General features: G+C 37.9%; 4 protein-coding genes and 1 pseudogene across 5 annotated transcripts; 4 read left to right on the forward strand and 1 right to left on the reverse strand.

Moving 5' to 3' along the window:
* Positions 1 to 683: 683 nt before the first annotated feature.
* On the forward strand, positions 684 to 2270 carry LOC147759785 (neuromedin-U receptor 2-like). Its single transcript, XM_086995932.1, has one exon. The coding sequence runs from the start codon at positions 708 to 710 to the stop codon at positions 1824 to 1826; it is 1119 nt and encodes a 372-aa protein (XP_086852058.1). The 5' UTR covers positions 684 to 707; the 3' UTR covers positions 1827 to 2270.
* A 613-nt stretch (positions 2271 to 2883) lies between these two features.
* Positions 2884 to 5152, forward strand: LOC106174862 (uncharacterized). Its single transcript, XM_013556588.2, has 4 exons — positions 2884 to 3128; positions 3334 to 3631; positions 4208 to 4409; positions 4745 to 5152. Exons 1-4 carry the CDS (start codon positions 3009 to 3011, stop codon positions 5007 to 5009), a joined length of 885 nt encoding a protein of 294 aa, XP_013412042.2. The 5' UTR covers positions 2884 to 3008; the 3' UTR covers positions 5010 to 5152.
* Positions 5153 to 5742: 590 nt separating this feature from the next.
* Positions 5743 to 7763, forward strand: LOC106179011 (uncharacterized). 2 transcript variants are annotated; one of them, XM_086996265.1, is made up of 4 exons: positions 5743 to 5968; positions 6200 to 6440; positions 6973 to 7174; positions 7363 to 7763. In XM_086996265.1, exons 1-4 carry the CDS (start codon positions 5849 to 5851, stop codon positions 7625 to 7627), a joined length of 828 nt encoding a protein of 275 aa, XP_086852391.1. In that variant the 5' UTR covers positions 5743 to 5848; the 3' UTR covers positions 7628 to 7763. The 2 variants fall into 2 exon arrangements, with proteins under 2 accessions (XP_086852391.1, XP_086852390.1); XM_086996264.1 differs by having other exon boundaries at positions 5747 to 5968; positions 6200 to 6464.
* A 1147-nt stretch (positions 7764 to 8910) lies between these two features.
* LOC147759786 (uncharacterized) lies at positions 8911 to 15675 on the reverse strand. Its single transcript, XM_086996263.1, has 6 exons — positions 15477 to 15675; positions 14588 to 14937; positions 13812 to 13874; positions 12905 to 12967; positions 11202 to 11705; positions 8911 to 10948 (listed from the first exon to the last, which is right to left on the reverse strand). Exons 2-6 carry the CDS (start codon positions 14919 to 14921, stop codon positions 10929 to 10931), a joined length of 984 nt encoding a protein of 327 aa, XP_086852389.1. The 5' UTR covers positions 14922 to 14937; positions 15477 to 15675; the 3' UTR covers positions 8911 to 10928.
* A 2993-nt stretch (positions 15676 to 18668) lies between these two features.
* Positions 18669 to 19627, forward strand: LOC147759787 (uncharacterized; annotated as a pseudogene).
* The last annotated feature ends 3407 nt before the right edge of the window (positions 19628 to 23034 follow it).

Raw genomic sequence — 23034 nt, forward strand, 5'->3', positions numbered from 1 at the left:
CAACGAATTTGCACGTGCTCTGATTAATCCTGCTTCTAATAATTTGTTAATTGGCCACGAGGGACACATTTTGTTTCATGCGCTCAAATCGATCAATCCCTCAGTGATGGACATCGAGAAGATTGCGTGCTCTTCCCGGCATAACTAAGTGACAGTAGGTTAGAATATAAGACGTTTCACGCGCTAGTCTGATCCCTTTTGAAGTCTTTTAGAAAACGAACCGTTTGAAAAGCGTTGCCAAGCTTACGGAGCTTTTCAGTTTTATTATTATTTATTAATTAACTGATTGTCTGTACGTAATTTATTTGGTACGAGGGTCGGTACAGCAGACATGCATTCTATGTAAGTCAATGGGCCAAATGACCAAATGACTACTTGACATTTAGATCAAGGGAGCCTTTACCGCTGACAAGCTGTACACCAACATTAAGACTGCAGACATTCTAAGCAAGATCATCGTAAGCACTGAATGAAAAGGTGTTTTGTCGTTTAACTTGCAACGACATGGTTCTGAGCACAAAGCTGCACTTGCACTCCTATCGACAGAAATAAATGGCAGAAAACCAAGGAGGCAAAGTGGAAATCCTGACTTCCATGTATGTGTAGGAAACGGATTTGAAAATCGAACACAAAAAATTTGAAACATGATTCTAGGAAATGTGACACTCACGACTGACTGGAATGATTCCCTGGAAAGTCACTCCTTCATGAATGGCACGGGTGCGGCAAACAACGGATCAACTTTGACCAGTTCAGAAGAGTTGATTGCCTGGACACGTTTGGGTATGCTCGCAGTGTCGATCATCGGTATTTGTTGCAATGTTTTGATCATTCTTTTGGTCACTTTGAGAAAAGAGGTTAGAAAATGCCCAGTGTCCGTCTATCTGTCCGCCTTGGCCATCGCAGACTTCATTTTCTGCTTGGATTTATTACGTTGGTATTTGGAATGGGCTGACTTAATTCCAATATCATGGGGGGATATTTATTGCAGCATTGCCAATTTCCTAGGCCATTTTGCAACGGGTCTTGCGCACTGGATTATCTTCTGTATCTCAGTAGAAAGAATGGTCAGAGTAGTTTTCCCGTTCAAAGCCAAGACCCTGTTGACTGTGAGACTTGCCAGGATCGGCGTTGTCGTGTTCATATGCTGGTCCGCCCTGCCGAACATTGCCCGCTTTGTTTTCGAGCGCCAAATACCTTTATACAACACCACGTGGATTTGCTGGACATTGCAAACCGATATCATAGGGCCGCTGTATTATAATCTCTTGCGAATACTGATAGAAACGCCTCCAGTGTTTTTGGTCATAGTCATCAACTGCATCACGGTGTTCAAACTGCGTTCCCACTGGACAAGAATGAAAAAGGGGGGTTTAAGGCACCAGAGTGAGCACTGTCCTGGTGGGGTGCAGATTTCGCCGCAGGAAACGGCGCTGACTGTTACTTTGGTCGTCAACGGGATGTTGTTCGTCGTCTTGGAAACGCCTTACTTAGTAACGGAGTTCATAGCGCACTACAGGCCATCAGATGACATTACCGAAGTGCACTTCATAGTGGGGAATGCCTTCAAATTGGTAAGCGGCATTGATCATGCTTGCAACTTTTTCGTCTACGTTATCGGATCTCCCATGCTCCGACGTGAATTCTGCGCCATTTTCTCATGTAACAGAGGCACCCAGCAAAGCAACCCCGCGGTGGCACTTAATTCCTTAAAGTCTGCTGGCGACATGCAAGGTAGTAGTTATACCCTAACGTCTGTCAGCACTCAGCAGTCTTGTTGTACCACGAGTAGCATGGACACGGCTTTGCCTGAAGGCAAATTGTAAAATAACGAAATTTCTCGAAACAACGTGGCTCTGTTTGTGAAAATACGGCATTCCGGCCCTATGAATGGTAATATTGATAAATGCTAACTCTTAAATTGATATTATATTTTGGATAATGTATTGGTATATTACACATGAACATCGGAATAATTGTTTCTGGTACATGATATTCACATATTGTGATTTAGATAATTTAACAATGGTTATAAAGAAACGTATCATTTTGTTGTGATTGTTTGGTGAAGGTGTTGTACTTAAATAAAAGACAATTAATTGTGCAATTTATAAATGTTGTCAACTTAGGTTGTATCTTATGGCAAAGTAGCAAGATGCAGTAATCAAAAGCAATTTGTCTTACCAAAGACGTCAAATATACATGAATAATAGGCCCAAGGCAATGGGCCCTATAATCATGATGATGTAGACATAAGCCTTACCAGTACTTACGGATATCATCTTTTATATTTTACAAAACTATTCATGTTAACCTAGTATCACTCATTCCATGAAATTTCTTTGGATGTATAAGCATATGTATAAATTTATTGTATTATGATTTTATAAGTTATTCAGGGGGTAGGGGGGTGGGGGGGGGGAGCAGGAACCGTTTATGAAGGACTGGTATGTAATTATATCACAGTTTACTACAGTACATGCTCTGAGATGAACGGCTCGAAAAAACATAATGTGAACTAGGGGTCGGTATCTAATAGAAGGGGTGTTCTAAATAAACAAATCATCGCTGTAAGACGAGCGGGGAAAAGTTCAAGGTAGAGTAGATAATGAATCAATTAAAGAAAAAATTTAAGAATCACCTCAGTAAAGGCAAATATATCCGAATTCAGGAAAACGAGAACGATTATACAAAATATCATACTTTAATATAGACGCAATTTTTTCATCTTCCGTCTGCTGGATTGAGTCTATCAATTCACTCGCCCTCCCTCTGCTGGGTAGAAAGGTTCCGAGTGCACCATGGCCTGTTTACAACGTAGCGTGACACGCCATGACCTGTTTAAAGCCATGATGTTACCCTATCAGCGTCCTCTGTAACTTCCTATAACCTGCTATTTCCCACGGTACGTCCGTACATGTAAGACTGCATTATTGCGAATTAAAGGGACCGAGGTGTCTCCATCAAGCATATTGCTAAAGAAACAAGCCAGGACAACAGTTCTGAAAATGGGCTCCATATATGTAATCGGTTTTCTTGGCGTCGTGTTGATTGCCGCTGGTCATACACAAAGTGTGGACCAAGATGTGTTTACTAAACAGATGTTGCTGTACAAACTGAACTATCAAGTAAGTCATGCTTGGTTATTCTCTACTCCTCTCTCTCTCTCTGTTGGTAACTAATTAAAATATACTTTGTAAAATAAAACCGACATCAATTTTATAGCGCTGAAAAATCGATGAAAAGTCTATGTATTCCCTCTGGTTTTATGGTAACAACCAATCAGTTAGCTACCTTGAATACAAAACACCGCCATTCCGTTATCCATAACAGGTGAAACAAATGGACCAGGAACTTTTTACCAGATGTCCAGGGTTTTTCACCCACCCTGACCATTCGACCATGGGGATCATTGGCCGTAGAGCAGCCTACGGGGACGCCTTCTTAGACCTGGAGATAAAGTTGGCCAGTAAGACACTGGATGACCTGAAGAAAAAGTACTTGTTGTGTTTGGAGAATCCGAGCGCTTTTAGGGGACCCACGACTACTAAACCTACAACTACCACTACTACCACCACTAAACGCACGACAACCATGAAACCGACTACGACTACTTCTGCTATTTACTTCGGTGAGAAAATTGCATGACAGATCTTTTCACTCTCGTCCTTAACTTGACAGGTATAACCATCGGGTTTTAATATCAAATAAACATTTAGACAAATGAATATTGATTCAAACCTAAGACAAACAGTTAGCAAGACCCTATAAGACTTAATTGGTAAATCACTCCTCTCAGACATCCAGAAAGAGAATTTATCAGTATATTATATATTATATATTAATTTGCTTATTAAATGGCATCTGGTATCTGTCAGTCAGTGAGTTGTATTAGTCGCTTTGATGTGATTTATATAGGTCTTCAGCTCCCTAACCGTTCATTATCTTGCAATAGCCGTTTTCAACCTGGCTCAACTGGCTAAAAAGAAATTATGGAAATCCAAGTACCTAATCCAGACCCTAGTAATTGCTTATGAAGGCATACTGCCCTTGTCTATGTTTTAATTATTCCAGAAAATTTGCCAAACTAAAGGAAAACAGAGCTTTTAACAAATGGCCCTTCGTGTCATATTTCCTGCTGTCGTACCATGCATTCAGGTAGATACAAGGGGTTATAAACTATTAACTGGGCATGTTCTTTTTTTAGGTGACTTTGGTTTCAAAGTTCTCCGAGCCAAAAACATCACATACAGAAACTACGATTTTCTGGCACTGGAGGTGAGAATTCCGGATGACGGACAGAGCAAGTCTGTGAATTGGTGCCGCGACTATCAGCTTTTATGCCAAAGTCTCTCTCGTCGTCCGACCGGGTGTGGGGAAAGATTTAAATCTACATATGGATACCAACAGTAAGAGCTTTAACGCATTTCTTATGCTTTACAATTATTTTTAATCCTGTAAAGATAGCACTTCAAGAAGAGGCGTAAAACAATATTATCACAACACCGAAAGACAAAGATGCTCCTCATCTAAAACTGTAGATTAAAAGCTGGGCTATTTTCAACACGTATCTTTCATCTTCAAGGTAAACAAGTTTGGTGAATCCAAGGGGGAGGGGGCACGTACCTGCTGTGCCCTCCATTGCATCTGTCAGTAACAATAAAGTGATTATTTTTTAAAGTTGAGTTGGTGCTTAACGAACGCCCGGAATTTACAACACAATATTTTGGGTATTAAATTCCAGTTGTGCTTCCGATTACAACTCTGACATGGACATCGGGGACGTACTTAACTGCAACCCTTCCAGAAACATAGCGTCTGCAGTCAACCTGGCGTTCGGTGATGGCAGCGGCCCAGCAAGGTACAGTTATAACGCCTTTGGCTTCCATTCCTGCACCAGTCACACCTGCCAAAAGAGCATCGAGAAAAGTGACATAGCATTAAGTTATATGAAGGGGTCGTGGCAGAACAACGGGACTGAGACCATCATGTACACGCTGTGTCGGTAAACAACGGCATCTACAAAATGGCACCACAGACGTACGATATGCGTGCGAGATATCACTTTGTCGTCCAAATGATTTTCTATTTTGTGATTGAAGTCGACCGCCAAAATTTTATGAGAGAATTAAGTATTAAAGGCCATGTGGTATTTTCCGCTTTTGTTAATTATAAGAGATTATAAAAACTACTGGTACCTTTTTTACACGGCCGCCATTAAAAACACTGATTTATTGCAGTTCCATTTCTTTAACATATTAAGTATAAAAAAGAGTACAGGTTGATTTAAAAAGTTTTTGGTGGAAAAATCGTCAGTAAAAATATTATACTGTCCATGATAATCGGTACTTAGAGGCATTTTAAATAATACGTTAGCCAGGTGAGGTAATAAATTTGACGAAATTTGCTCTTAATGTTAACATTAACATGTAAAGGAGAACGATGCCTTAATAATTATACTGTCTCTTACACACAGGATCATAATGGAGACATACATGTACACATGCTTCCATATTGTAACAAACCAGTATTGTCATAGCAAGTCACTTAATGTAAACCGAATTGTCTTATCTCCTCTGTTTAGTTTGGAAATGATCTACGTTCACCCAGCACATCTTAAAATCATGCGTCCTGACCTTAAACACGCGTTCAAACGCTATCAGAGACCAATGTGCCCCTACAACCTGTTATTTCTCACTACACTCCCTGAAACGTATCACGGACTTATCGATATATAGGCGTGTATATATATATATATGCAGAGGTGAGGACAGAAAGCATATGGAAAGGACGTACAGGTAGGACGTGGATTAAAAGTTGAAGGCAAAGCAGGAGAAAATTTCTGAAAATGGGCTCCGTGAGTGTAATCGGTTTTCTAATTGCCGTAGTGATTGCCACTGTCCATGCACAAAACGTGGATCAAGGTTTATTTACTAAACAGATGTTGCTGTACAAACTGAACTATCAGGTTAGTCTTGCATTGATATTCTTCCTCTTCTAAATGTGACATCATTTTTGCAATCCTTCAGTCATAAATCTTGCTTCTCGAAACCAAAGTTTGAATCCCGCTAGTATGTTGTAATCTCTGCAGTTAAATCATTCAAATAAGACCATGACAATGTTCATAATAAATGTTTCATTCCCTGGTTAGCTATAATTCCTGCTTATATAACTTCACCTTCCTTTTTATCCATAACAGGTGAAACAAATGGACCAGGAACTTTTTACCAGATGTCCAGGCTTTTTCACCCACCCTGACCATTCGTCCATGGGGATCATTGGCCGAAGAGCAGCCTATGGGGACACCTTCTTGGACCTGGAGATTAAGTTGGCCAGTAAGACGCTGGATGACCTGAAGAAAAAGTACCTGATGTGTCTGGAGAATCCAAGCGCTTTTAGGGGATCCACGACTACTAAGCGCACGACAACGATGAAACCTAGTACGACTACTTATAGGGAAAACGGTATAGTGACTGTAACATTTGGAATTTTAGCTACTCCTACCCTGTAAATATTATAGTCTTAGAGAAACTGAGAAACAAAAGCTTAAACGAAGCATTCTCTCACACTCCTCTCATACTTCCGTGATTAAGATATGTAAACGATAAGCATGTGACATACCAATATATATTGTTTGAAAACTTGTAAATTAAAAGTATCTCTCATTGGTCATTTGTTGAGTTGCTTAACTTATGGTTCTTGACATTTGTACAAGTTTTCAGCTTCCTACTAGTTCATCATGCATACGTAGCAATGGGCCTTTTTTGTACATTACGTGTACAATTGGCCAAATTAAAAATCCTGATACTTCGTGTATAATTCCAAATAACTGCTTCTTAACTTCATCTATATGCCAAAGTTGCTCTCAGAAAATCCGAAATCCTTAAAATGACATCTTATGATCTATGGTCCGAGCTGACATATCTCATATAAGGAGGAATGAAATACGAAAAAATAGACGTTCTTTTTTAGGTGAATTTGGCTTCAAGGTTCTTCGAACCAAAAACATCACATACAGAAACTACGAGTTTCTGGCACTGGAGGTGAGGATTCCGGACGATGGACAGAGCAAGTCAGTGAACTGGTGCCGCGACTATCAGCTTTTATGCGAAAGTCTCTCTCGTCGTCCGACTGGATGTGGGGAAAGATTTCTATCTATATCAGGTTACAAAAAGTGAGAATTCAAACGTTTTTTCTTTAGTTTTATAAAGATAATATGTATTCAATAATGTTTTTTTTTTGGGGGGGGGGGAGGGAATCACGACTTTAAGAGGGCTCACGTGAAAATGCACCCGTCATTGTAAAAGCATTTTTATTTTTTAAACTGGATTTACTTCTTGTTTTTCTGTCATTTGATTCCAGTTGCGCTTCTGATTACAACTCTGACATGCGCATTGGAGACGTCTTAGGTTGTAATCCTTCCTACACCGTAGCGGCTGTTGCCAACCTGGCTTTTGGTGATGGCAAAGGCCCAGCAAAGGGCAGCTATAACGCCTTTGGCTTCCATTCCTGCAACAGCCACACCTGCCAAAAAAGCATCCAGAAAAGTGACACTGCATTAAGCTATATGAAGGGGTCGTGGCAGAACAACGGGACTGAGACCATTATGTACACGCTGTGTCGTTAAACAACGGCATCTACAAATGGCACCACAGACGTACGTTATGTGTGCGCGACATCACTTTGTTTATAAAATGATATCTATTTTGTGAGTGACGTCGACTGTCAAAATTTTATGGGAGAATAAAAGGCATTCGAAATCACATAGTAATCTCTGCTTTCTTAAACGTGTTGGAGCTTATCTTCTTATAGCAACCATCTTTCCAGTACACAGCCCCCATTAAGAACACACTGCCTAAGTTCAATTTCTGAAACATGTCAAATTTGAAAAAAAAGTCATGAGGAGGACGAATGTGTAGAAGACGCGGTCTTCGCATCTCGAGAGAAGGTGGAAGGGTTTTGGTAGATGGATCGTTAGTAAGAAGACTATAGGACTACTGTCCGCAAGAAACTATACCTGGAAGTAATTAATACGTTACTCAGATGAGGAAACTACCTTGACAAAAATAATTGGCTCTTAATTTAAAGCCTTAGCGTGGATATACTAAGAGTACAGATGTACGTTCCCTGACGGCTTTGTGATCCTCAAGGTAAAGTAGACATGTGTCCAAATACCAAATACCAAAAGAAGTCACTGTAGGAGAGAATTCAAGACAGAGGACAGAGAAAGTCAGTGGACTGTAGCCGCAACCAGCAGCTTTTATGTCAAAGTCTCTCTCGTCATCTTTTTGGTTATTGGAAAGATTTCGGGTGAGAATTTGAAAGTATAATTAAACATTTTGTAAACATATAAAAATAAATTACGCTCATTATAAAAAGGTGTTGAACTGATGATGTTTTATGAAAATCTGGAAATCCACGTCGGTCCACGAGTCATACATGTAGAAATCTGCCATGTTCCCATAACTGCTAGACGATTGTTAATACCCCCCTAGCGTTTCAGGAGGCGTGCCAGACATCAGAGCCGCTTAAGATGAATGCAATTTAGCGTGAATCCCCTCGGAGATGGACTGATCCCGCAAGATCGAACTAGGTATGGGAACGGTCTTTGTCGCTTTGCCGCACGGTCTATTACAGCTGAAATCCAACAGTTTTTCATGACATATAATTTTATTTTGGGCACTTACCCTCCATAATGCCCACCCTTAGCCTTGGCCATCAGGTACCTGGCGGTATGTTTTATATCTTGTATTGTCTATGACTGTAATCATATTTTACTAAATGGAAGGAGTGTAATGATATCATTGGTTTGATCAAGCATCGACACGTGTATGCCTAACGTTGGCAATTGCTATCACCATCAAATAGTGAGAGAAACTACCCAAAGCTCCCTGTTTGCTGTGAAGCATTTTCTTTATTCACACATTACTACCTTTATGACTACAGTTGTTGATGTCACCTCATTTTATGATCAGCATTATTTATTCTCTTAATCTCTACTTATTGCCTCTGTGCACATCACGTTTTGCATATCATGTTTCTTGACAACATAGCACGCATTGACACACTTCACAAATTTAATCATTCAAATTCGCCACAGTACATGTAGGGGGTGAGTATTAGAGTAAGTATAAGAGTGTATTGGTATTTCATTTGATCCCGCAAAACTTACGGATAGATGTTCAACGGTGTATGTTAAGTACACTTTTAGTATTGCGTCACACTTATATAAACATAATGCACACAGGTCTATGTACAGTAGTAACTAATAAAAGGTACATATCAAATCAAGCCAATCTAATGTATACCAGCTTAACAAATCCTTTTTGTGATATAATTAAAACGATGAAGCATTATTACTCTTGAATAATATACACAATTCAACACTATAACGCGTTAATAAAAACAGAACCTCCATTTAGACAGGAACATTTTGAATAATTATCTAACATTCCCATTAACAAAAAATTCGTTATTGCTATACACGAATATTTTCTGTCCAATAAAAAGTTAATATAGCATTTAGAGAGGCCAGACCTCAGCCAAGGTGACTTGATTATCATATTTGATTGATAATTCACAGTTTATTGTTCACTAATAAAATCTATTCGAATCTTGGATAGCCCATTTCTTACCTATTACGATGTTTTATGTTTGATGTTTTATCAAAAAAATGTGTTCACACCGCTGTGAGCTAATAGTTTAACTAACAAACAAATAACATATAATAATTATAATAATAATAACCTCATTGGTGGAGGCAAAATGTTGTCTGACCAAGCCATTTTGTCAAGATATCTTCAACTGAATATCCATTTCGTCCGAATAGGCTGTCGAAGACATGTTCTACACGTCTATGGAGACATTATATTCTATAGCTCCCAAGAAAATGTCTCTTGCGTCCAAAATAACACAAAAAAAAATTACAATAAATCATGATAAATCATGTACCCTACAAAAAGCACATGTCCTCTTTACATGGGCTATTGAACACATTATAGTGTTATGTACAATATTGAACGTCCGCTCAATACCACGGGAAGTGACTTCCCTTTAACATGTAATTAATTGCTTATACCCCCTTTACACTGGACGACGTCCTTTCTGCGACCATGAAATTTGGCATCGCTGTGGTCTAAATAAGGAGGCATGAGCATTGATTTTGTGTCAGAATGAATGCTCAATGATCGGCCAGTTGTCGGCACGTAAAATATTATAATTTTTTAACTGTCAAATGGGGCCGTACTGCTGGACGCAGAAAGGACGCCGTCCAGTGTAAAGGGGCCCTTAGGGAATGCTATATTTACAAGGGTCTATTTTCACCAGGCAGTCATTACACGTTTAATCTTATACTCAAATTAAATGCTATAACATAACATATTTTCTACTACTAAAAAGTCAAAGACACACGGCCTTACATTCGTACAAAATACGATGACACAGATAGTTTATAAATCTATGAAGTCACATATGAACCACAAAAAATGACCAAATACGGTATCATCTATACCGGCGTAACAAAACTGAGAGTCAGTGTAACAGAAAGTCCGCTCCCCATTTAGTTACAATTTTTAGGGTTAGCCTGACCAAAGCGGGTCAAACTCTACGACGCTTACCTGCGCAAATGAATGGGAAGCGGGCTCTGTATCATGGGGGCCTCTCTCACATTTCACCGGCAGTTGCAAGGTATTAAATTTACTACTCCGCCTGAAGAATAACAGACCGTTGGGGTCCAAAGAAGTCTGTGGTTAAAATAAATGTCTTACTTTCAATGTAATGAGAGTATGGCTCACTTCAGGGAGGGGGAATACGTGATATAAAATCCATCGGGATCAAATCCATTTGGGCATGCTTTGTGCAAATCTAAATGCGGGGTATATCGAAAATCATCTGTTCCTCGCTGCACGGAAGATACTTCTCTCCCTCACTTACGCCAAATCCCAATCTTCTGAATACAAGATAAACAGATACTATTACAATATATGCTATCAATTTTTTACATTTTTATTAAACAAAAACATTGGAAGATATTGTTTTATTGTATCAGGTAAATCATAACATATGTAATTAGTGCATATCAAACAGTATACACCTTGTCCAAATTCTCTTTGAAATATGCTAACGTCGATAACGTATGGTTGGCTATCAAAGTCAAAATTATATGCAATATGTGACGCTGGACAAAGTGCATTTTTACTTACTCGACTTTGATTCCTCTTTGCCATGAGATCCTCGAACAGAATCTTGTCTTTGGTCGTCATCAGAAAATCTCAGTCTCCTCATTGCATTCACGGCGACAGGGGCCTCATCCTCTAATATCCGGCATGCTTCAATGAAGGCGTCCTCTGGTATTTCACATGAGATATAGAACTCTACATGATGCTCCCTCGAGATCTCAAGAATTTTGTCTGACAGTAAGATGTCTGAAAGAGCTTCAGTAACTGCCCCATCCTTATACTTTGACCAGAAATAAGTCAAGTCTTCCGGCTTGTAAAATCTCACAGTAAGTAGAATGCTGCCAGATCGAATAGGTGGAACAAGCTCCGCTTTGAAATGCAGTAAATCATTAATCAAACTTTGTCGCTTTCCTGTATTGTGTAAAACTTCCTCTGTCAGCCCTTCATCTGCTTTACGCAATACCAAATCAGTTACTTGTTTGTTTATTTCATATTTCTGTTGCTTTAGTTTTACTTTAAGTTGAAGGTCTGCAATAGAAGAACGTTACACGGCTAAAGGTTGATATCCTCAAGAAGAAGACTTTATTTTTACAAATTAAATCTAAAAACCCAATCCGCCCATGACAAATGAACAGGAAACACAGGTGTATAATCACTGGCATATGTTATGATTATTAAGGTTAAACAAGACCATGTTGAACGAGAAAATATAATTAATTGGACGATTTTCAAAAACTGCATGTACAAAAACAAAAAACACATTGGTGGTAAAAGGATAATAAATGTTCGTATAAGAATCATATTTCCCAATAAATAAATGCCTCAAATAAATTCCATTTTACCACCAGAACGCACTTATACTGAAATCTGTGCTTGCCATCCGGCTACGTGGACATATAGATGACTTCCCTCCGTAAAATCTCTTAAGAGATAGTTACAAAAACCAAAGGAGATTATTGCAAAAAACAATTTTTTGAAAATAAAAAACAGGGACTAACTTTGAATGTCGTGATTGTAAAATTGCACTCCTGCTTAAAACAGATTATTGTGAAAATGAAATCTTAAAGGGATAATAACTCTTCGTATGAAATCTGTATTTCACAATAAAAACATTGTGAGTGACTCATAAAAATATAATATATTCTGTTTTCCCACAAAAACGGCTGTTATAGCTATTATTCTGATATCTGAGCTTGTCTTTAGACCACGTGACCTCCATTGATGGCTATACTCTGTTAAAATCTCTTAAGAGATTTTAACAAAAAACCAAACTTTTTAGAAAAAAACCAGGGACTAACTTTGAATGTAAAAATGGATTCATTAACCATTGGTAAGTATGGGAAAATTGTTGTTTACTCCAGGAAAATTCATTTTTTGGCCTAAACGAAGAGTTATTATCACTTTAATCATCTCTCTAAAATAACAGATTAAAACGTCCTTAAACAAAACATTATAAGTAGCCACAGGTTTTTTCTCGAATATGGCAATGGAGAGTAATTTCCTTACCAAAATACCGACATACAATCGCTATTGGTATTCTCCACTTTTAGAGTGCCAACAGTAAGAAAAAATATCATACGTATTTCGCTTCCAGTCAAAGCATCTACAAAACAACATAAAGGAAAGAAATCTCTTTGAACTAATCCTACCTCCTTTAAAGGTATTGCATAAAAACAATAAATTATAGCAAGTATCTCATTATAGCCTTTGTCATCATAGATACAGACCTGCAAACCTCTTGGAACGAGGACTCGGTTTTTTCTTCTTGCTCTTTTGTGTGGGTCTCGCTCCTGAAACGATATGCTCTTTACTTTCATAAAATGCGCTCTTTTATCATCAAAGCCGCATATCCAAAATGTTTATCTCGGTGATCTGTAAATACCTATAATTATTCTGAAAACCACTGGACAATCATAGCGGTACAGGCAAAATAACCACAGCAATAACAGTACACGTTCGTGTGTAATTCATTTACAAGAATCGTATGACACATGTAATATGCAACGCTTAAGTTTACATTTCAGAGTTATATAAAATGTTCCTCCTTATCACCAAAGACCCAACCCCGTCTTGATGGTAAGTAAAGCCACGAAGTGACCTGAGACTGTGAACCGCGTTCGTGTCTTGGTTATTACAATCTACAGGCTAAATATTTATAATTTTAATAAAATAGTGAATTAACAGAAGAGAACTTTTAAAGTGCCTAAAAGCCATTTAGACGCTTTGCCTACATCATACATATTTCTGAGTAATACCTGGTATGTTCGATGTAATCCTCCACTAAAATTTACTCATCTCTCAAAAATAAGTTTAAAATGTCCTTAGACAAAAAAAAATCGGAAACAGCTATATGGCTTATTTTTCTCAGATAATTGGAGAGTAATTATCTTACCAAAATACCGACATACAAATGTTGTCCGTATTCTCCACTTTTAGAGTGCTAACAATCAGAAAAAAACATCAAACGTATTTCGCTATCAGCCAAAGCATCCACAAAACCGAGAAGATAGGAAAGAAATTACTTTAGACTAACATATCTTCCTTTAAAGTTATATTATTGCATTATTTCATAAAAATCGATTCCTTATAACAAATATCTCTTCCATTATAGCTTATGTCATCATGGATACATACCCCCAGAACTGTTGGAACGAGGGCTCGGGGTTTTCTCCTTGCTCTTTTGTTTGGGTCTCGCTCCTGAAATAAAATGCTCTTTATTATCATAAGATACACCATTTTACAACCAAAGACACATACCTCAAATGTTTATCACAGTGATCTATAAATACCTATAACTATTCTTACTCTCATTTTGTGAAAAGAAATGGCCGAACCACTGGACAACTATAACGACACAGGCAGAACAACACGATACGTTCATGTGTAATCCTTTAACAAGGATCATATGACGCATGTTATATGCAACGCTTACGTTGACATTTGCAAAACAGTTTATTAAAAAAATAATAGCACCATTCTTTTCAGTCATATAACATTGTCTACAGTATGCCCACTGCTTAGTTTAACCCGGTAGATTTGATATGTCTTCCCCCATTTTCCTAGTGTACATATACAATTACCGCTCTTGTATCCGTAGGCGTATTTTCGATTTTCAGAATGCCAACTTTGAATAGATGTTTTCTGATAATAGTAATAAAAAGACCACTTAATATTTAACAGATTGACTTCACCTATTTGTGATTCATGTAAAATAATTGCACAAAGAAAAAAATCAGTTAACTCAAACCCAGCAAATATCGCAGCATTCCACTGATCCAGTCTACTTGAGATATGTACAGGCATATATTGATGCTGCACTGAGTAAATGCGTGGTGTATTGATTAAAGCTCTGCATTGTTTTATCCATTCCTTACCTTTAACTTGTGACTCTTCGTCAACAGCGAACTCACCTTCAGCGACTGTGTTTCTGTCAAACAAAGCTCCCATTTCTTCTTCTGTATCTTCCACAGTATATGTAAGCCTTTTAAGACCTATGTCTGATAGTAGCTTTTTGAGATACCGGTACTGCCCCACTTGGATAACATCCATATCTGCCAGGTCGTTCAGCATGTCTCTGACTTCATATCCATCCAAATTCTTTTTCAATTTAGCGCAAAGAAACTGTTTCATTTCTTTGGCTTTTTCTTCCCCTATTTCATTATGAAGCCTATTTATCAAACGGTTGTGCGAATCTACTAGTGCATCTATATTCCGCTCACTACTACCAGTACTTCTAGCAGCCATTGTGCACACTGGTATCCTTTTTGGAAAGAAGAATGAAATACACTATTTGCAGTACAACATAACAACAAAGTTTAGACCATAAACGTATCATGTCTCCCCCTGTTTTTAAACCAGATAAGCCCCCTCCCCCCCCCCCCCCCCCCCCCCCCCCCCCCCCCCCGAAAAGAAGAAAGAAAAAAAGCACAAAGAAAACATTGTGATGCTGTACTCAATATGATATGAATCTTTCCTGCTTGTTGAGAACAAGATGGCTCAGCCGGGTGGCCGAAGTTCATCTATATTGAAATAAACCAAACACTTTACGGTTATCTGGGGGAAAGGCACACATAACTCAAACCCCGGTCCCAAATGAAAGGGGCAAAACTATTCACAAGTTCAGTTGCCATAGTCTAACTATCCTGGCAACAATGACTGTTATGATTACCACATTTACCTCTAAGCTAGCTTCATAAATTTGTCAACTACATTTAGCAAAACCGAAACGGGATTGGTCTACCTGTGTTTTAACAGTTTTTTTTTTTTTTTTTTTTTTCCTATTAAAATTATATCACTTACCGTTGACTTTTAAAATCTGGCTTAGTTCGATCATAACATGGCCTCCTTGCGCAACTGCTGCTGACTACAGCAGATTTTTTAAGTCACGTGACATAACATTATTTCCCGAGTTCGACCGCAATATCAACAAAATGTTCACAACAATACCACCATGGTATTGCATAAAGCATTCAAATCGAGTGTAATGTGTAAACAAAAAATATCGATGACAGAGCAATGGCTTGTGCCTCGTACACGCAGTATTTTAAACATCACAGATGATAAAAAGGGCGTCTCTTCCTCTCTTTTTTAAAACACCTGGTGTTTTAGCTTATAACGTCCTTTGTATTACATAAATAGCCTGTTTTGCAGGCAAGCCGTTTTGCTTACATATTGTTATATTTACAAAAGTGATCTTTCTTTCATCTGTGATAAGTTCACTTTGCTGCAATATCACATAAAGGTAATAGCATTATTATTCAAGTAAAACTGTTTTCATTAAAAAAAAACTGAATAGAGAACTGTACATTTAGGCTATGTTTAAAATCCTTATGTATTCTATTCCATTGATTTAAATCAATTATCTGTTTTTCTTTTGTATGAAAATTGCGTTACGTTTTAATGGCAAATTTTACAAGAATGAACTTATAAAATGTTTTTTAAAAAGTAATGCCATTGAGTTAGTGAACGCTTTTTTTATTTTTGATAAGAATTCAAGATTCTTTTTATACAACACTTTTTATACCGGATTTTCTGACTCAGTGTCTCTAAACTAATCTCAAAACAATTTGCATGTTATTTTAATGATGGATATCCATTTTACATTTGTAAAAAAACTTTGTTGCTGTATTGTGTAAGGCCTACCCTTACCATGCCGCATTGCGTCGGCGTATTAAGATGTGACCGAGATTTGTTGATTTTATCTCCAGTGGACTGTTATCACAAACCCCCTCATGGGCACTGTATTTGCAATTTCTTTTAAATACCTTGTTGGTCTAATACATACATTTTACATAAGCAACAACTAAAGAAATATTCCATTCTTTAGCACGCGGATCAGGAGTTATATTTACTAGTTGAACTATTTATGAACTATTGAATAAAGTAAACACTTCTAAGAAAGCTCGCATCACTTCGTTTTACCGAAAAAGCGTCGAGCTTGAGAGAAATGACGCTGCATTAAGCTATCTGTGGAAGGGGTGGATGGCAGAGTGACACGGCCAGTAGGCCTATACACTGTTTTGTTAATAAATTTAGAAAATTGCGAGAGAAACTGACAGAGATAAGTTTTACATACACAATATCACACTACTGCCTATGCGATTTCAGTTGTCTGTGGCGTGCTCGAGCGCTATGATTTCACGAGAGAATAAAACACTCTTAAATTATGTAATATTACACGCGTTTTGATGAGTCCTAAGAACGAGTAGGTATTTTAGGTCATACCTGTAACACAAAAATCTGGTTTCTCTGCTCTTTACACAACGCTACAACAACAAAACACATTCATGTCTGAAGTCCACCTTAAAATGTAATGTGTTTTTCTTCGTTGTGTGCTTTGGCTGAGTGTAATATGCATTAAAAGGCATTGATTGTAATCAATAGTGTTTTTACGAAAAATTTCAGCACCAGACATGGGCGCAGTGTTTGTTACTTCACATTGAAACATTTGCTTGATATTTTTTTTATTGATTTCGATTTCTCTTTTTTGTTCTTTTATTAATTCATAGTAAATTTGGCCTGTAGGCCAGATGCCAAGGCCCACACATTGAAAAAAGAACACTCGGTTAAATTCTGTTTTTCACTCTTACACCTATGTACAGCTGTACATGGGAATGAGTGAAAGTGAAATTTATTTACTTTACAACAGATATTACATTTTGCCTTAATACCTTGTTTGTCTAATACAGATCCATCTCATGGGCTGCAAAATACGTACGTGTTGCTATAGATCGCGGGCATGGGGTTATACAAAGTACATGTATATTGATATAAAGTAAACACTTCCAAGAAAATAGGAACTCCCTGCGAATGAAGGACTAATGTGCATCAAGCACTCTAGACGTACCCCTCCTCTCTCTCTCTCTCCCAGTCTCTATTACAATCAAAGTTCAACTTTTAATGTTAATCTGATCAACGCCTAAATCAATCCTAGATCAAGTTAATTGCAGCGTAAATTCCGTGTTTTAAACCGTGAGAAACAAGCATATGTTTGTTAGTTTCTCCTCCCCCTTATACCAAGCGGACCTATCTACCAATAAAGGACATACCTCATCACGCATGTCGATCGTACATTATTGTCACAATAAGCGATGCTACGACATTCAGACAGTCTGGAAACTGTTGCACAAAACAAGTGCACTTAAAGTTGAAATAAAGGTATGGGCAAAAACTGCTAAGAATTTTAGCCAACTAAACTGCTTTTCAGTCTTTGCGCCTAGTGCAAATTGCGATTGTTGTGCTGTAGTGGAGACAGGACCGCAATTGTATGTCGTCTATATATTTTGTGTGTACTCAATCGTTCTTTAACCTCTTACAGCACTATCACAAAGTCGACTCTGATTCAGATCTAGAAAGTCACTCTGATATTGAGCAAGATCTTAATGTGAGGGTCCCCTTAAGTAATTCCACATCAGATGATAAGAGTGAGACAGAATCACAATCTATTAGAAACAGTTTGCGGGAATGGGCAGGAGAATTTCAAATTCCATTAATAGCTATTGGCTCTCTACTTACAACTTTGAGACCAGTTATGCCAAAATTACCAAAAGATCCTCGCAGTGTTATGAAAACACAGCAGCACTATAATGTGTTAAATATATGTGGAGGTGAATACTTCTATTTTGGAATACTGAAGGGAGTTCAAAGCTGTGTCCAGAAGTATTCTGCTGTCATTCAGGATTATATATATATATATATATATATATATATATATATATATATATATATATATATATATATATATATATATATTTCACTTTTGAATTACAAATTAATGTAGATTTATTGCCATTATTTAAAGGCACAGGTCACCAGTTTTGGCCAATTTTAGGAAGTGTGCGAAATGTAGATGACAAAAAACCATTCATAATTGCAATATTTGCCAGCACACAAAAACCACATGACCTCTCGGTATATTTCAGGCACTTCATAGATGAATATAACTCATTACATCACAATGGGTTTGAATTGGACTGAAAACTCTGTTTCATAAAACTTTATTCAGTGATTTGTGATGCACCTGCTCGTGCCTTTGTGAAAAATGTTAAAACTTCCACTGGCTATCATGGCTGTGACAAATGTGAACAACCAGCTGCAGGAAGGTGGTTAGCTGGAAAGATTGTGTATTCAGATTTAAATTCAACTTTACGGACAGATTCCTCTTTTAGGAATCAGACAGACATAGAACACCACAAAGGTTTTTCACCACTATTGGATGCACAGATTGGAATGGTGAGCCAGTTTCCTCTAGATTATATGCACCTGGTTTGCCATGGTGTTACCAAACGTATACTTCTGATGTGGATAAAAGGCCCATTAGAATTCCGTATTGGACCAAGGGCAGTTGTTTAGAAATATCTTTAGCATTGTTAAATTTAAAAATGCACATCCCAAGTTAATTTGCCAGAAAAGCCAGAACTTTGTCAGAAATTGAAAGGTGGAAAGCTACAGAATTTAGGCAATTTCTTTTATATACTGGTCCAGTTGTTCTCAAAGATGTTATCCATACCAACTTGTATGCTTTTATCCACTGGTATACATTTGCTGTTGAGCGAAATGCTAAATGCTACTTACAATAACTGTGCAAAAGAACTACTTGAAATATTTGTGAAACATTACTGTGAAATTTATGGCTGCAAACAAGCAGTTTACAATGTTCACGGCCTTATTCACCTCTCACTTGATGCTCTAAACTATGGCAGTCTTGAAAACATTTCAGCTTTTCCATATGAAAACTTCCTCCACCAGCTTAAAAGACTAGTAAGAAAACCAAAATTCCCACTCCAACACGTAATAAGAAGACTATCAGAAAAAATGACGAAGGAAGCAGTTATAATGATACTTCTGATCATGCAAATCTGCACAAGGAACATTTCAATGGCCCTCTTCTTCCAGAATTTACAACTGCAGTCCAATATCAGACAGTGAAGACAACAAAATTTGTAATTCGATTGGACCAAAAAGACCCCTGCATAAAAGGCAGAATAGTTTTGTAGTTTTGATTATGATGATAACTATGAACCATACTTAGGGATGTTAGAATGTCCTTTCAAAGTATAGACACAATTCACTTCAAATTACAGATAACTATGTCAAAGCAAGGGAAAAAATGAATGTTTCACAGTTTACATCAGACCTGCAAACAGAAGAAGAGGGAGTACTTCTACTCGGCCTAAAAGAAAAATTAGGTAGGGTGCTTAACAGTCCAATTTGTTTTCTTTCCCGAAATAGATTAAGTACATATTACTTATAAAACATTGACCTTTCCTCTGATCAGTCTAGTTTATTTTCTAAAAATGTGATTTACATTATTTACATCCTTGAGCAAGAAATGATGTAAATCCTATTCCACTGTCATGTAGCCGATGTAGAATGGCAGGTCAATATATTTTTTCTTGAAACATCCTGTTGAAACTTCTCAAGTTACCAATTTGGTACTGTAGATAACTTACTTTGAAAATAATTGCAGAAACTACTGATTTATTAAAGACTATTACATAACATCCACATCTACTAGTATGCAATGATTAGTCAAAAGTGAAATTTTGGTACACTGTAAATATTTTCTTTTGCCTTTTTAGGTTGGATCTTTGTAAATTACCTTCCCCAGCTATCCCCGAAATGATATTTAAAGTGTGTTTTCATATTTTTTATTTCAATTTGTAGGTGCAGTTTGTAAAACCTACAGAAATTGCACAGAAAAGGAAGTTGAAGATGTCGCAAAGGATTGGCTTCGCTTCTCAAAAGACAGAGCAGGGGGCAGGAAGAGGAGAAGACAGGATAATTCAACTAATTCAATATAAAATGACAATTTTCAATGACTCTACATATTTTCACATAATTGCGTTTTACAGAACAGTCTGAAAGATTATGTACAGACACAGTTTGTACTAATTAAATACTTAAGAAAGAAGTTACATGTCTTTTTGTTTCATTTACAATTTTCATTGTCACCATTCCAGGTGTGGTGAAGATGATCACAGGCAGAGCAAGTCCACTGAGGAATACATCCATCAATTAGCTTGCCAATTTAATTTTCAGATTCCACATACTCAAGATATTTCATCAGGATATTGTTCTGCCTGTGCATCAGACATGTTTAATTGTAGCTGGTTAAAGGTTGGGTGATTTTTGGGCCTACGTTGGTTATTAGTTGGGCCAACGTAAGTACACTGTTGGTTGCAGGTTGGGTAACTGCTGGACCAATGTTGAATATAAGTTAGCCTAATGTAGGACCAACGTAGTTTGGTTGGGAATACGTTGTCAATGCTTTGGTATTAAAATTGACCAACGTCGGGAAAACACGTTTAGCCAACGTTGGCCAAAGTGAGCACTTAGATGGAAACCCAACGCTGAGCCAACGTTAGCATGGTTAACCAAGCTAACGTTGGGCCAACGTTGGGCCAACGTTTGCTTGCTATCTGGGTAGTGACAAAATTATCTTGTCAGCTGTTTACACGAAGATAAGGCAAGCACCGACATCACGTCATTTAGATAGCACAGCATCACGTATCATGCACCCATGTGGTCATAAAGACCATGACAGGACACAGAGTGTTAAAAAATTGAACGGATACTGCCATAGATACGAAACCTTAACAAATTTAATGTCGATTTTATGTGCCTACTCCTGTGTTTTTAGATCAAGCCTTAAGGGAGATCGCATACATGCACTTTAGGATTTTTTTATTTATCCGCTTAGAATATGCGGATGAAGAAAACACTGGCCAACATGATTGTTATGAAATATTGCTGTTGCATCGAAACTTCGTCGGGGTGAAATTGCTTATTCGAGCTGTTGACGCTACAGCAGCGCTTTGGGGTAAAAACTGTTATATCCTTTTCAAACAGACCTCTCTCGCCAGAACAGCTGATAGCAACTTTTTAACGCACCTTCAGTCACAGCAGCAAGTACTACAATCTGGTGCCAGGGAGTTTTGTCTGGAGGGTTGATATTTCTGGTTTTATGAGTAATGAGGCGAAATAATACCTTTGTTTTATGGAACATCGCATTTATGGAATATATATATATATATATATATATATATATATATATAAACCAACACTGCCTCCAGATCATAGTTCACATCCGCATTCTCGATCATGCTAATTTTTTTATTACATCCTACTTAGATGTAGAGTTATACTTAGAGTAACGTCGAGGGCTGATTACTTTCTCCCAACAAAGCAGCGAAACCGGTGATTTATGCTTGGCCATCCTAAGATCATCTAAATTTTTTTTAAACTTAGATAAGTGCTCAACATAAAAAGCGGTAGGAACTACTTTAAATATTTGTCCCCCTTGATTTCAAAACAATTTTGTTCCTGATAATATCTGTACAGAAAAAATTCCACTGAACATGCAGTTTTGTAAGTATGAGATTGTGCGTGTAGATAGTAAAATGTGTACCCCTGTAAGCTAATGTAGCAGGTATCGAGCAGCAGTAAAGACCCGACTTGAATTCAGATCGTCCAAGTATACAAATTTGAAAGTCGCAATAATATTTTAGTGAGAACCATGCGCTGCTTAAAGGCACTTGTAGCCTTCTTTTTCTTCGGTTTAAGCACCTGGGACACTATTAATGATTGGATGTCGTGGGCTGAGCTAAACAAACAGGCAAATTTTGGCAAAACTCCCAAGGGAATTGACCCTCCCTCTGCCGAGGGAGTCCGTGCATTGCTGGCGTTTACCATCATTGGAACGATATTGTACTTGCTTGAAATAGTGAACATTTGGAGCCCCGTTTGGCGTGACGATGGTGACACCGACTTCTGTGACGAGCCATGCGAAGACTGCTGTGAAACGGAGTGTGGTACAAATTGTATTAAGGACGGTTCATGTTATGGCGCGTGTAAAACTAAGACCACAGCTTTGATGGAACCTCTTGCTCTTCAGCTCGTGATTCTTATCCTGGAAGAATTCCCGCTGTCTCTAATTAACTGGAACCTGAGCAAACACCGCGAAAATTATACCACGTGTTGGCAGATTCTAGGCTCAGCGACTGGCATGGCGTCGCCCGGAGCCAGGTGGATTGGGGCAATGGTTTCACGCAGAATGTGCGAAAAGGATCAGCAATGCTGGCGCAAGTGGGTCTTCTGGCTGATGTTAATTCCGTTTGCTGCCATCACAGTATTCAACGTGTTGGAGTGGGAGGCTCGTGAACATACCCAGCAACTACACCAGCTGTGTTGAGATCTACGACGCTTTTCATCAAAATAAATTGAAACGCGGTGATTTAAATATATGCTGTCAAAAAAGTATATTTTAGTACATTTTATGAAAATGATACAAGGAGGTCCAAGAAGGGACTAATTTTTATTTTTTAATTCAAGAAGCAATATTGACAAAAGAGAATGA

Source organism: Lingula anatina, chromosome 9 (genome assembly GCF_051362555.1).
Source record: "Lingula anatina isolate TDL-2025a chromosome 9, LinAna3.0, whole genome shotgun sequence".
Taxonomy (NCBI): domain Eukaryota; kingdom Metazoa; phylum Brachiopoda; class Lingulata; order Lingulida; family Lingulidae; genus Lingula; species Lingula anatina.